This window comes from Callospermophilus lateralis, chromosome 11 (assembly GCF_048772815.1).
Source record: "Callospermophilus lateralis isolate mCalLat2 chromosome 11, mCalLat2.hap1, whole genome shotgun sequence".
Taxonomy (NCBI): domain Eukaryota; kingdom Metazoa; phylum Chordata; class Mammalia; order Rodentia; family Sciuridae; genus Callospermophilus; species Callospermophilus lateralis.
The window spans coordinates 47,288,391-47,304,481 of NC_135315.1; the positions used below are offsets into that span (position 1 = coordinate 47,288,391).

Consider the following 16,091-nt stretch of genomic DNA (forward strand, 5'->3'; position numbering starts at 1 on the left):
ATTACTCTATAAAGTACTTAAAACAGATTTATATCATCTTTGAACTGGGTTAGATTGAAACAACTCCTTCCACAAAGAATTTAGTTTTGGGGTTGCTGCCACAGTAATTTCTAATGATTTTAATGTTAGGAAATCCCCTAACTCATTCTTAGGTAGTTATACCCTTAGGACCATACTCCAGTGTCATCATGGAGGCAGAAAAAAACTATTTAAAAATTTTATTTTTTAGTTGTAGTTGGACACAACACCTTTATTTCACTTGTTTGTTTTTATGTGGTGCTGAAGATCGAACCCAGAGTCTCACACCTGCGAGGCGAGTGCTCTACTGCTGAGCCACAACCCCAGCCCAGAAAAAGGCTATTATGCCCAAGAACTTTTAGCTTTTCCACTTGATTACACTTGAATGTTTTTTACTCAATAGGATTTTTAATTGTTTTCGGCTTTCAGAATTTTTTCCCAATAATTAAAAAAAAATTCTCCTATAGTTTTTCCACATTCAGTACATTCATAAGGTTTTTCTTCCTTATGTTTGCTAAGATGTAGTCCCAACTAAACTTTTCCTACATTCATTAGGTTTCTCCTACCTGTTAGAATAAGTCCTATTTGAAGACTCTCATAGTCTCCAAATTTCTTTCCAGTATGAAGTTTTTGATGTTTCAGAAAAGCTGCACGCCCACTTAATGCCTTCCCACAGTGGCTACATTTAAAAGGTTTCTCCCCAGTGTGAATTCTCTGATGACTAATAAGGTGTGAATTCTGACTGAAGGCTTTTCCACATTCAGGGCACTTGTAGGGCTTCTCTCCAGTGTGAATACGATGGTGTTTAATAATATCTGAGCTGCCCCTAAAGGATTTTCCACATTTATTGCATACATACGGTTTTTCTCCACTATGAACTCTATGATGTCTCATCAGATCTGAGCTCTGATTGAAAGTTTTCCCACATTCTCTACATTCATATGGTTTCTCTCCTATATGAGTTTCCTGATATCTGACAAGGTTGGAGCTACCTCTGTAAGTTCTACTACCCTGATTACACTGTGAAGTGTTTTCCTCTTGGTGAATTCTCTGCACTTCCCTAAGTTCCCCATCCTTGCTGAAGACTTTTTCACATTCTTCAAGTTTGTCTCCAGTATGAAGTCTCTTATGTTTTAGAAAGGCTGTGCGCCAAATGAAGGCTTTTCCACATTCTTTACATTCATAGGGCTTCTCACCATTGTGGACTCTCTGATGTTGAATAAGGAGGGACCGCTGTCTGAAGGCTTTCCCACATTCACAGCATTCATAGGGTTTCTCTCCTGTATGAATTTTTTGGTGTGTAACCAGGTGTGACCTCTGGCTAAAGCCTTTCCCACATTCACTGCATTCATAGGGCTTCTCTCCTGTATGAATTATCCAATGCCGAATTAGATCTGAACTTGCCCGGAAAGTTTTTCCACATTCAGTACATTCATAAGGTTTTTCTTCCTTATGTTTGCTAAGGTCCAAGTCAGAAGTGGAAACTTTTTCACATTCAAGTTTCTTTCCAGTATGTAGTCTCTGATGTTTAAGAAAAGCTCTGCATCCAGTGAAAGATTTCCCACATTCTTGACATGCATAGGGTTTTTCTCCACTGTGGAGTCTCTGGTGTTCAGTAAGGCGAGAACGTGAAGGCTTTTTCACATTCATTACACTTGAAGGGTTTCTCTCCAGTATGAATTCTCTGATGTGTAACTAGGTGTGAACTCTGACTGAACATTTGTCCACAGTGGTAACACTCATAGGGTTTCTCACCAGTGTGAATTCTGTGATGTATAATAAGATCTGAACTTTGATTGAAGGTTTTCCCACATTCACTGCACATATAGGGTTTCCCTCCATTATGGATTCTCAGGTGTAGGAGAAGGTTTGAATTTCCCTTAAAGGCCTTTCCACACTCTTTACATTCATAGCTATTTTTGCCACTGTGAATTCTTTTATGTCTAACCAGATTAGAGCTCTGGTTGAAGTCTTTTCCACATTCATTACATAGATATGGTTTCTTCCCCATGTGAATTCTCTGATGTATGATCATGTTTGAGCCCTGGTTAAAGATTTTTCCACATTTCTTACATTCATAGATCTTGTTTATGTTATGAACTTCCTGATGTTCAGTCAGTCTTGACTTCTGTTTGAAGGTTTGGACACAGACCTCATATCTATGGGATCTTTCTCCTGCAGAAAGTATTTTTTCTCCATGACATCCATGGCCTTGGTCTCCTGCCATGTATTTTTTGGGGATGAGATTCACTTCCTTGATAACTCTCTCTTGGGATGGGAGATGTCTCACTGCATCTTCCAAGGGGTTTATCCAGTGCCTCAATATCTGGTCCTCAGGATCACGGGTATTGACTAACTCACATTCCTGGGAGGTGAGTCTTTGAAGTCTTTCTGGTGAAGCTCTTACTGAATCTTTTTCTTCTGATATTTCCATCTTTGATTTCCACTGTTTCACCTTATTTCTGGTCTCAGAATCTGAAATGATAAGCATATCATTCTATATTCTTATAAAAAAAAATCACCTTTATCTGTCGTGGAAAGTGTAAGAGACAGAAATAAAAGAATTTAAAAGACAATGCTTTCTCCCACCAGAGCTGAGTCATACCTTATTTGAAAGACCCTGACTGTCACAGAAACACAAACCCTGTTGGTGGAGATTTGCCAGGGTATATTGGGAGCTGGTCTTAGGGGGTGGCCTGAAGGGTGGTAGAAAAAATACATGGCAGGAGGCTGGCAGTCTAGAACTGGTCCACAGGAAGTGGTCTGTAGAATGAGGAGGAACTCATTGGATGGTATAGCCAGACCACAACTGGTTTATAGCAGCCCATTAGAGTAATTTGGGTCATCTGGCAAAGGAGAAATGTTTATAAGGTTCATACCAAGTAACACAAGCAAAGCAAAGACAGGTGGATTTGAAGTTTAGAGGCAATACATTAATAAATGGAATACTACCCATTCATCCCACTATATCATGACAATATGAAACAATGCCTCAAAATGAAAACATATGGTTATAATTTCAATAGAAACTGAGTCTCCTTTTCTTAAACCTGGCGTTTTTCTTTCTGGCATTGTGATAGAATTGCTTCCTTTTGGATGGCAATTTTATATCCTCCTGCAATTTGGTGACCGATTAACTTATTGCTTTTGAGTGTCTATATTATCAAATCCTGATCTCACCCAGTCACAAAATATAGTTCTAAGCTTCTTGGAGAGTCACTTCAGTTTGATCCTGCTGATTTGAACTCTCTAGTCCTTAATCTTAAAATGAATTAGAAGCAACATGGCAGTGATTAAGAGCATGGACTATAGGGCAAGTTGCTTTGGTTAGACTGCTGGATCCACCACTGGCTGACTGTGACCCCAGGAAATTCACTGGACCTCTCATTGTCTCAGTTTCCTTACCCATAAAATAGAATACTAGTACTTACCTCACAGAGTTGTTAAGAGAACTAAATGTATGTAATAACTGGTTAAGTATCCCTAATCTGAAAATACAGAATCTGAAGTGCTATAAAATCCAAAACTTTTTGAAGCCTGACAGGATACCACAAGTGGAAAATTCCACACCTGACCTCATACAATAGGCTGAAATCAAAACATAGGTACACTGGAAGTACTGCATAAATTATCTTATACTTTTGTATAAGTGTATATGAAATATAAATGAATTTGGTGTTTAGACTTGGTCCCCATCCCCAACCTATCTCATTGTGTACATGCAGATATTCCAAATCTAAAAAATCCTCAAGTCATAAACACAGAAGTGTCCTAAGCATTTTGCATAGGGATACTCAACCTGTACATATAAAACATTTAGAATAATACTTGACATATAGAAAACTATATAAGTGCCAGCTGTTGTTATTGCTGCTACAATTACTATCATTATTATTTGCAGTACATTGAACACAGGGCTTTTTTTGGGGGGTGGTACTGGGGAAACCAAGGGCATTATGCACCCAAGACAAATGCACTGCCACTGAACTACATTCCCAGCCCCAAACCTAGGGCTTTGCATATTCTGGGCAAGTTTTCCACCACTAAGCTTCTACCCTAGCCCACTACTATTACTATTAATCTTTACCCTTTAAGCCCAAGAATTATCATTAAGCAATGTGCCCCAACCACAAATCTCCATATTCAGCCTGGATTTCCTTAAAGGGACAATAAAATCAATAACTGCAAAGAATTGGTTTTGCCATAATTTTCTCTTATAGTACCTTTTTTGGATATATACTGTGTGGAATTCGGTATATATCAGAAACAGATTATTATTTAAAAGATGGTAAAGGGCTTTCTCAAAACCCACTGAAAATAATTAAAACAACAACTGAGATAAATTCTGCCTTCAATAAAAGGGCTGTACACAAGTGTTTCCCAAAGTACCATATCCCAAAGGCACACTGAGTGAGCTCTAAATGGAGATCTATAGACACTGGGTGAGGGGAAGACCACAGAGAATATATATAGAATACAGTAGATCTCCATGGAGATCTACTTTGCCCTATCAGAGCGTCATGGGACAGAATGCTCAAGAAGATACCATTTCTGGCAGTAACTTTTATCATGTTCTATAGCTAAGGAACACTGTCAGAGGTAAAGAAGCAGATAGAGTGGCTGTCAAGTTTTATTACAAAAATGTGATCTAGAGGGCTTCTTATTATGTCATATTTATTTCTTGGAAACTAAAATCTGGATGGAGACATACCTCTAGATTAGATGAGAGGGTCTTGTGGCAGCAAATCCACATGTAGGCTTTGACATGCCCTAGCTCAATTTCTTCTGCCTCTTCTCACAGTACTTTTTTTAAAAATATTTTTTAGTTGTAGACAGACATGATAACTTTATTTTGTTTATTTTCTTATGTGGTGCTGAGGACTGAACCCAGTGCCTCACATGTGCTAGGCAAGAGGTCTACCTCTGAGCCCCAACCCCAGCCCTCATATTATTTTTTAATAGAAAGCCTCTCATTCATAGTTGAATAATAGTAAGATAAACCTGTGGGATAAATATTTAAAAATAGTTCTTTGTTTTCTTTTTTCATTTTAAGAAAGGAATATGAGGGCTGGGGATGTGGCTCAAGTGGTAGCGCACTCAAGGCACTGGGTCCAATCCTCAGCACCACATAAAAATAAAATAAAGATATTGTGTCCACCTAAAGCTAAAAAATAAATATTTTTTAAAAAGAAAGGAATATGAGTAACCAGCAGATCAGAAGCATACATCTATGAGGAATACCAAAGAAATTAATAGGAAGTATTCAGCAGAGAATTCTCCATTATCTTAAAGAAATTATAGACATAAATCATTATTTAAATACAAGCCTGATGTGCACACACATAATCCCAGCTACTCAGGAGATTGAGGGAGAAGATCACAAGTTCAGGGCCAGCCCAGGCCACTTTGCAAGACCTTCTTTCAAAATAAAAATATAAAGGGCTAGGAATGTAGCTCAGTGATAGAGGGTCCTTGGGTTCAATCCCCAGTACTACAAACAAACAAACAAACAAAAATTTAAAGAGGAGACATAAGGGTTTAAAACATATTATAGATTATAAAACAATAAAAAGAATTGATCAGTAATTTGGCAAAGCTGAAGAAAGAAATTGAAAAGCATTATATAGATGAAATTTACATAAGAAACAATAAAAATAATCCCTATAGGTTTATAATAAGGCCTTGAGAAGTCATATAAAATAGCTATAAATGTGCTTATAGAGAAAACTAGTCAATATAGAACAATAATCAACTACACATTAAGTGGGGCAACTTAGCAAGACCCTGTCTTAAAATAAAAAATAAAGAGCTGGAGATATACAGTGGTACAGGGCCCCTGGGTTCAATCCTCAGTCCTGGGGTGGGAGTGAAATTGGGCTTTCAGGGGAAAGGTAGTAGGAATAAGCATAAATTGTGCTAATTTTCCTATCTTTCATAATGGAATCAATAGATACAATCTAAAGTAGAAATGACTCCAAAATCTTAATGTTTTTTCACTTTTTCATAACTCTCTGTGTGTGTGTGTGTGTGTGTGTGTGTGTGTGTGTTTTATTGAGGAATGAACCCAGGGCTTTGTGCACACCAGGCAAGCACTCTACCTCTAAGTCAATACCCAGCACGTTTTTTTAATTTTCAGACAGAGTCTTTCTAAATTTCTCAGTCTGGACTTGAACTCCATATCCTCCTACTTCAGCCTCCTGAATGGCTGAGATTACAGGTTTGAGCCACTGCCCAACCCAATGTTTTTGTTGATCATAAAAACTTTGCGATTATAAGAAAAAACAACAAAGTAAAACAAGGAGAATACTCCCCCATAATCCCATTATCCTCCGCCCAAAGAGAAATACCACTAATGTTTTGTCATATTGGTATTTATTCTTCTAAACTTATTTCTGGGCACATTTTTTCCTAATATAAAAATGGGACCATATTATAAGTGTTCTTTTTGTTTCATTGCCTTACTTGTGATATTTGAGGCAGACCTTGTAAACATTTCTCTTTTGCCATTTGGTTTTATCATAGAGGGCACTGGGGGAGTACTGTAAGGCCACATAAAGATAAAGGATTTACTTTTCCTGGTACCAGTAAGCTGTTTGGGTTTTGGTGATGCCACCAAATAAATATATGGGAGGCTTGATGGCTTCCTGTGTGCCAGCTTTGGATTGCCTATGCCCTCCAGTGAGTTTTTCTACCATCCAGCAGACCTTACCTATGGACTACTGTGGCCTACCTAAATTTTTCCGTGAATTTCTCCCCCATTTGATAGGCCATGCCCATAGACATCTCCTCCAAGTTTCTTCATCAGCAGGCTACGTGTTCCACTGATTGGTGGCCACATCCTCCAAAAAAAAGTCTGAATCTCAGCTTTAGGGTGGGGGAGTCCTCTTCTAAGCTCTTGGTTCTTTTTACTCTCCTTTGGTCCTAGAGATAAGGCTGCTTTCTGCACTATTTATTTTCTTAGACTCCTCTTTTAGTAGTTAACTGTCAAAATTAATTAACTAATTAATTTTTGGTACTGGGGACTGAACCCAAGGGCACTCTACCACTGAGCTATACCCCCAGCCCTTTTTATTTTTCAAGTTGCTCATGAACTCACTAAATTGCCAAGACTGGCCTTGTACTTTTGATCCTCCCGCCTCATCCTCCTGAATTGCTGGGATTACAGGCATGCATCACTACACCTGGTGTTAACTTTACTAGTTAAAAAATTCTTTTTTTTTTAGTTGTAGATGGACACAATATCTTTATTTTTTTAATGTAGTACTGAGGATCGAACCCAGTGCTTCACGCATGTGAGGCAAGCATGCTACCACTAAGCTATAACCCCAGCCCTAAAAATTATTTATATTAAACATTTCTTGTTTAAGTTACTTGCATAGTTTTTGTCTCTTCACTGAATCCTGATTGATAACAGACCTATGGTTTTATTTCATTTGAGAGTTAGAACAAGGAGAAGATGATATAAGAAAAGTAATAAGAGTACTACAAAAGGGAGAAAAATTATTTGGGAATAGTCCAAAAAGGATTTCTCTATTCGAATCATTACAATAAACCTTTGCCCTGGGCAGTTTTGGCAAACTACCTACTTCATGTTCCACATGGCTCTTCAGAGATGAATGGCCACACACTCAAATTTTTCTCTAATTCTACAGATGAAAGGAATCAGAAGTAATTTAAAGAAATCTTCCCCTCGGAGGATGTCCACAGTAGAAGGCAATCACATCTGAAACACGCCTGATCAGAGGTAAGTCCTTCTGTTTAATTCAACTCAGTTGACTAGGAGTTTCTGAGGAAAAGCTTCTGTTTCACATCATTTGTTGATTTGTTTGCCTGTTAAACATTACCTGAGCAACTCCCATGTTCCAAACATTGTATAGGCAATCGGGAATACAAAGATAAATATAAGATATGGTCCCTATTTCTAGAAACTTGCAGTGAGAGGGGGTTATATATGTGTAAATGAATAATAACAAGACATTGTGAACATGCTACAAATAGGATTAGCACTGTCTACTAAAGAAGAGCCTAGAATCAACAGAACATAACTACATACAGGGGAAAGCAGAGTCAAGAATGAATCAGCTTTCTGACTTAGGCAGTGGGTAGGATGTGGTATTTAGTGAAGACAGAGGTCAGATGAGAAAGAGGATTCAAGGCAGTTGAAAGTAGTTTTGAATGTTTGCAGATGCGTTTACTTTTGGTCACCTTTTGGCTTCTGATAGACAGATAGTACAAACTTTAGCAGAGTCCAGGAGCTGTCAATTTCCATCTCCACAAACAGACATCGTTGAATAACAAGAGAAAACATCTTGTCTCTGAGAGTCAAAGAAATTGGGAATCTCCAATTCAACTGATCTCCTTCAAAACTTCTCATGTTAGCTGGGCGTAGTGGCACACGCCTGTAATCCCAGCAGCTCAGGCAGCTGAGGTAGGAGGATGGAGAGTTCAAAGCCAGTCTCAGCAAAAGTGAGGCACTAAGCAACTCAGGGAGAACCTGTCTCTAAATAAAATACAAAATAGGGCTGAGATGTGGCTCAGTGGTCAAGTGCCCCTGTGCTCAAAACAAACAAACAAACAGACAGACAAACAAAACCCCTACAAATAAAAACAAAAAACAAACCCAAAACTTCTCATGTTTTATTTTTAAACCAAAACTTAGAAATCAGAGTGTGTGGATTCTATATTAAGGATCAACCCTTACCCAGTGAGACCAGCTCTGCCTCCTTCTCAAGCATGTCTTCCTTGCACAAATTTCCATCAAGTGCAGACCTAGTGCCCAGCATTGTTTTGTGATTCATTCACAGCCACATTCCACAGCATCTTAAATTCCTGAAATGGGGCTGGGGTTGTAGCTCAGTGGTAGAGTGCTCACATAGCTTGTGTAAGGTAATGGGTTCAATCCTCAGTACGCATAAAAATAAATAAAATAAAAGTATTGTTTCTAACTACAACTAAAAAAAATTAAAAACCAAAAATTCCTGAAATGGAAGTTCTTGCTCAATAACTATTCAATACAGTGTGAAAGTGGGACTCATATATTCTCTTCTCTTTTTAAATCTCTTCTATTTCTTATGTAACTCTTGATCCTAGTTGATAATCTTCTTACTACAAAAATGTGTGAAAACGAGGCTGAAGCAGGAGGATCGCAAATTCAAAGCCAGCCTCAGCAGATTAGCGAGGCATATAGCAACTCAGCAAGACCCTGTCTCTAAATAAAATATAAAGGGCTGGGGACTTGGCTCAGTGGTTAAGGGGCCCTGGGTTCAATCCCTGGTACAAAAAAAAAAAAAAAAAAGTGTGAGACCCTGTGTTAAAAACATCTCACATCACCCTATCTTTGTGATGAATCTTCACTTTTTATTGTATTTCCTTTCTCCTTTTTTTTTAAAATTTTTTTTTGGTACTGGGCATTGAAACTAGGGCCACTCAACCACTAAGCCATATTCCCAGCCCTATTTTTTATTTTATTTTTATTTAGAGACGGGGTCTCACTGAGTTGCTTGGTGTCTCACTTTTGTTGAGGCTGGCTTTGAACTCTTGATCCTCCTGCCTCAGTCTCCCAAGCCCCTGGGATTACAGGCATGTGCCATTGCATTAGGCTCTAATATTTATTCTTTAATTGAACCCTTATTATGAACCAGGCACTTTACCAGATGGCTAAAGTTCTGTCCTTGAGAAGCTTGTGGTGGCAATTATAGACAATGTCAATTAAGCGGGTTAAGTGCTCAATAAGTATGTAGTAAGTACAGGGTTTGTGAGGCCTTATAAGAACAGCACAACCTTGAGGCAGTGGCACAGGTTAGGAAATTTCCTGCAACTGAGGCCTGAAAGGAAATTTGAAATAACCAATCTGAAAGAAAAAGGAAGGGCTTTTCCTTTTGGGGATTTAGGGCAAAGGACAGCCTATGTCGCATTCATGGATGTGCTTCATGACTGAGGTCCAGAGTACAAAACAGTAAAAGCAGCAGCTGGCACAATAATTGTCAAATTATGGAAGGTCTTGTAAACCAGGCTGGGGAGTTTGGACTCTTCCCTGAAAGCAATGGGAAGCTCACAGGAGAATAACCAGATTTCTCTCTTTAAAAGGCTGTTTTGACCCTTTAAGGAAAATGACTAGTGGGTACAGGTGAGAGCTGGTATATATCAGTCAAGAAATTACCACAGTAATCTATGTGGGAGAAAGTGAAGGCCTAATGATCTACTGCTAGTAAGCATACTGAGAAGTTGGTTGAATCAATATATTAAAGAAGCAAAACCAGGCAAACTGATGATATCCTAGATGGAGGGCATGAAGCATTAAGAATCATCCAAGGAGCTGGGAGTGGGCACACTACTCCCAGATACTTGGGAGGCTGAGGCAGGAGGAGTCCAAGTTCAAGTCAACCTGGGCAACTTAGCAAGACCCTATCAATCAATAAATAAAAGTTGGTTGGGGGCCTTCTGGGGGCTATAGTTCAATGACACAGAGTTTGCCTGCTATGTTCAAGGCCCTAGGATCATTCCTCAGTACCTCCCCCCTCTCCCCCCACCAAAAAAAAGTATCCAAGGCATTAAAGACAGCATCCTAAGTTTCTAACTTGAGTTGACAAAGTTGGGTAACTGAATTCAAAGAGTAGAGGTGAAATAGAAGAAGTAAAGAAGTGATGAGTTCCATTTTAGATGTTATGTTGAGGTACCCCTGGGGTAGCAAGGAAAAAATGTTCAGGAAACAGATGGATCAATGGGTCAGGAACTCAGGTGGAAAATCTAAAATAGAGACAAAGATTTTAGAATCATCAGCAGAGAGGATGGTGTGTTAAGCATAACAGTGATAATGATGATTGCAACTGTTCTGAACAGAGCAAGGTTTTGGAAGCAAGCAAAACCAAATCAGAATCCTGGCTTCTTAATTTCCCTCAACCATTATTTCATCAATAGTGAAACTGAAATAATATCACTTATCCAAAGGATTAGTGTACAGATTTATATATAAAGCTGCAACATTTGTTCATAGTGTGGGAACAGTTCTGGAACTTAATGGGAACTCAATAAAAAACAAACTCTTGTATAAGTGAATAATAGGTTATCGCTCTCTTCTTCTCTCCTCCCGCCCCCCATATATAGTTGCTGATAGACCTTTATTTTCTATTTATTTATATGTAGTGCTAAGAATCAAACCCATTGCCTCCCACATGCCAGGCAAGTGCACTACTGCTAAGCCTCAGCCCCAGCTCTCTCTTCTCTTCCTTTTGACTAAATAATCCCTGAAGTTCTTTTCTCTCTTGACTCAAATGGTACATGATACTCCAACCACTCTACTTCTTCCATACTGGCTTTACCCTTATGTCTGTTGCTAAGGCTCAGCCCCTGGTCTTTTTACATTTGCTATCTCAATGACCACAACTTCTAGCTTCACTTATCACCTTTGTACAGAATGAATCCCAAGTCTAAAATTCCTATTTCTCACTCACATTTTAGTCTAGATTTACAATGTCTCTTCAGCTCACTGTCTTACTGACAGTGTAAATCAAATCGATAAAAACGATCATCTTGGATCATATTTGCTTCTAGACTTATTTCTCTCTCTTACCATCCATTTCTATCTAAACAGTCAGACTGAATGTTTATATCGTCCCTTGAATTCATATGGAGCCTAATCTCAAATGAGATGGTCTTAGGAAGAAAGATTTTTGAGGTTATTAGGTCATACGGCCCAGCCCTCATAAATGGTATTAGTGTCCTTATAAGAAAATAAAAGGCACAGATATCTCCCCCGCTCCTTCTGCAATGTAAGGGCACAGTGAAAAGATTATGAACCAGGAAGCAGGCCCTCACTTGACATCTAATCTGCTGGCAAAGAAAATGTTTATAAACCACACAGCCTATGGTACTTTTGTTATAGCAGCCTGAACAAACTAGGATACCTACTATGCTATACTGGTGAACAAGACAAATCCTTGCATTCATGGGGGAACATCACTCAGGAGCTTAGTAAAAATGCAAATTCTCAAACACTGAGTCAGAATCTCTGGGGAGTGCAGCCCAGCAATCTATGTTTAACAGTCCTCCAGGAGATTCTTAGGAAGGTTAAAATGTTAGAAGCACAGCTCTAGTTATCTTTGATTCTTCCTTCTCTGTGCCAACTAACTGAATATCAAACTTTGAAAACTACTCCATAGGTTTTTTTCCAACCCCATCTTAGTTGAGAACCTTTTTACCTCATGAGTAGACTGCTATAAAATCTCTCAACATGTTTTCTGGCTTTAGTCGATGCTGATGATACTGCCAGATGAAATACTTTTCTAAAACACTGTTGTCACTGATATCAATGACCAAAAACCTAGAATGAATTTTCTACCATCTACTAAAGGAAATAATAGCATCTTTTTGATTTGTGGAATTGTAATAGTTTCCTAAGAGATACTGTAACAGAGGGCAAGGGATTTGGTGGTTTAAACCAGCAGAAATCTATTCTCTCACAGTCTGGAAGCTAAAAGTCTGAAAATAAAAGTATTGGGAGGGTTGCTACATTCTGAGAGATAATCTATCCCATACCTGTCTGCTAGCCTCTGATGACAGCTGAGGTGTCCTTGCTTTGTAGAGGCATCACTATAATTTCTACTTCCATTTTTACCTTAAATTCTGTGTGTTTCTTCACATGGCTGTTTCTTATAAAAACACCAGTTATATTGAATTCTCTGTACAACTAAGAGCAAATCTGTGCTCCAGGATTCTCCCCTAAATTTCCCATAATTATGCTTTTTCCCCTTCTGTACTTTTGCTCATAGGGGATGGGTGCAATGCCCTTCTTACTCTACTCCATTACATCTAAAATAAAAAAACTCAAATAGCTGCCAGACCAGATGCTCCATGACAACCCTCAACACTTTGCTTCAGGACCAGGGAGACAATGGAGATTAGAGGGAACTAAAGACCTGGAAATTTTATTGAGTCTGAAAGAGAGTGCTGCTACTCAACTCAAGGTAACTGTACCACGCAAATTATGTGGACCCTGATTGGGAACATGTGTGCTCACGCACACAAAGTGTTAAGTTTTGCTGTGCTTAGCAAAACAAGGAGTTCTGTGAGAAAGTATGAACTCTTTGAACTGTGTCCTTGTTGCTGTCTTAAGAAGATATGAGAAAAGAATGTTCTGCCAAATGTACAATTTGTGTGTGTGTGTGTGTATGTATGTGTATGTGTGTGTGTGTGATATATATATATATATATATATATATATATATATATATATATATATATATAGTGTATGTGTGTGTGTGTGTGTGTGTGTGTGTGTGTGTGTTTGCCTGGGAATAACTAACCACAAGTTAATTGATAAGAAATACGGAGCACTGTGACCATAAACAAAGTTTTCCTGAGAATGTTTATCCATGCTTGTAAGGATTAACCTGCCAAAAGTATGTTTTTTTCTTTCCCCTTGTTTTAATTAACAATGCTGTATAAAAGAAGGAGAGAAAAAAGTAAAGGTGGTGCTCATTTTCTACTGAATGCCTGTGTGTGCATGTGTCTTTCTTAAGCATCTCTGCTGTACCAGAAATTACAGATTGTCAGCGGGTCTGACAGCAACATCTTCTGATTTTTCAAGAAAAGTTGGGAATTTAGATTATGTGTGTGAAATTTCCTGATTTAAAAATGTTAGCCACTAATTTAAATAAAAACAAACAGCAGGGCTAGGGGGCTGTAGCTCAGTGGTAGAGTGCTTGCTAACATGCGTGAGGCACTAGGTTTGATCCTAAGCACCACATAAACAAATAAAATACATTCTCTCCATCTACAACTACAAACAACAACAACAACAACAAAACAAAACAGAACAGACAGCATGAGTCAAGAATATATATCTGGCACAGGGGTCATTTTAAAAAAAATTTTGTTGTAGGTGGACACACTATCTTTATTTCATTTTTTTAAATGTGATGCTGAGGATCAAACCCAGTGCTTCACGCGTGTTAGGCATGCACTCTACCACTGAGCCACAACCCCAGCCCGAGAGGCCAATATTTTTCATATTACGTAAATACTTCCCGCTATTTCAGACCTAGCTCAGTTCCTTTTAATCACTTCAATCTGTGTTTAATTCACATTCATACGCATACATTAGGTAATGCTTAACAATGACAAGAGTTCCTGCCTACAGGAAGGTTCACACACAGGACACAAAAGTAGTAAGTGCTTATGAATCTTATGCTAAATAAGCACAGCTTAAAAGCTTAACAGGGGATGGAGGGGGGTGGGGGTAGCAATCTACCTTTGGGAAACCTTCCCAAAGGAAACTTTTGACACTCCTAAAGGTATTATGCAGAACTTTACAAAGACACTAGCTTACCTAAACCCCTACGCCTCTAAACTCCCAACAGTATGAATATTTTAGATCCAAAGGTAGAATATGTCTGAACGGCAAAGTTTATTCCTGAGGTTTAGTCTAGTCGCCCTAGCAGGACTCCCAGTTATTCCTGCTATGTAGCAACCACATCCTGGTTCTAAGTACAAAGGGTCAATTCGGCCTGTGAATGAATCTGGGCCCGCAAGAGAAGCCGTTGGCAGTCGGCACAGAGAGAACTGGAACAGACTGGAGCAAGGAAGGAGGCGGTCGAGGCAGAATTGGGGCCGCGGGCGGGGCGCACGGAGATCCAGCCCTGGGTCAAGGGCGCAGAAAACCCAGCCCAGCGCATCGCGCGCCTCACGTCCTTCGGAGGCCCGGCCCCTTCCCCCTCTAAAAAATCAGGGTTCCGCCCCTGCTTCAAGAGGTCCGCGGCCCACCCACCCCCAGGAGGGACGCAGGCGCCCGGGCCCCAGCTCTGCAGACGCCGTGGGGTCTCACCTCCAGGACACCCCAGCCTCCAGCTCGGCCAGGGCCCCCTCCGCGGCCGCCATTGCGCAGCCCCTTTCCTCTCGGGGGCGGTACCGGTGGCCACTTCCGGCTTGCTGAGGCTGGGTCTCCGCCCAGCCGGACCCGCTCGCTACGCCGGCCTGGCCGCCTCCCACCGGCTCTTGGGGTCCTCTCGCCAGAAGTGACTCTTAGCGTTGCGCGCAGGGCAGGTTGGGCTCCCTGGCAGCGCAGCGCCCTGTGAGATAAGCTTCCAGAAGGAGGTAGCTTTCAGCTTCTACCTCCCGGAGACTACCGAGACGTTGAGTCTTCCTGCGGTCCTAGATGGGCCTAGGGCACCCTCTTAAAGTAATCTTACCCCTCCCCTTTTAATCTTTTCTGCCCTTTCTCCTGAATGCAGTTTTGTTACGCCACTCCACCAACCCCATTCATTGCTTTCGATTTGCTTTGCCCTAGGCTTGGCGATTCAGAAACAAACAAGGAGAGAGTCATTTTTAAAAGGTATAGTTCTGGGCTGCGGATGTGGCTCAATGGCAGCGTGCTTGCCTAGCATGTGCAATAGTGTAACTTCTGAAGTGAGAAGAATCAGACACCCCCAGTCCTCACCCCACCTCTTATGGGCTATGTGTCACCTTATTGCTATACAATAAGGTTAACACTACCTACGCCAGGGACATATATGTAAAATATGCTTATGGTGAAGGCTAGATATATCTTGTTATTATGGAGATGATGTTGGTCACAGGATCATTGTGAGGGTTCCATAGGATGTATGTAAAGTTGTAAGGTTCCCAACCTTACGCCTTTCCTGCACACAAATGTCAGTGTGCCCATCACCAAAGTTCCTCCTGTCCCTCCAGATCTTTCCTTAGCACAATTTATGTGCTGAACTCGCAAATGCATGTGATACTATTTGTCCCTTAATTCATGCAGTTACAATTGAGGTAGTATTTCATAACCCGTGTTAAATTTGCATTGAAGTGATGAGCCATATCTTTTAATGGACTTCAGTTAAACCTACTTTTATAGTTCATTTTACTTTTTCTCCCAGAATACACTAAATAAAAGTTATATATTGTAATTCAACAATGTGTTTTTAAAAACTATAGATTGTGAAAAAATTAAGAGGAAAATATTTGTAACATATGACAGGATGTGGAATAATATATATTATATATATACATTATATATATATATATATATATATATATATATATATATATATATATATAAATATATAATAAAG

General features: G+C 39.6%; 1 protein-coding gene across 1 annotated transcript; it reads right to left on the reverse strand.

Annotated features, from left to right (window-relative positions):
• Nucleotides 1-202: 202 nt before the first annotated feature.
• Nucleotides 203-15,679, reverse strand: Znf594 (zinc finger protein 594). Its single transcript, XM_076871389.1, is given in 4 exon segments — nt 203-1,648; nt 1,650-2,493; nt 14,840-14,978; nt 15,647-15,679. Coding segments are annotated over 4 exon segments (2,115 nt in total). The 3' UTR covers nt 203-549.
• Nucleotides 15,680-16,091: the final 412 nt, after the last annotated feature.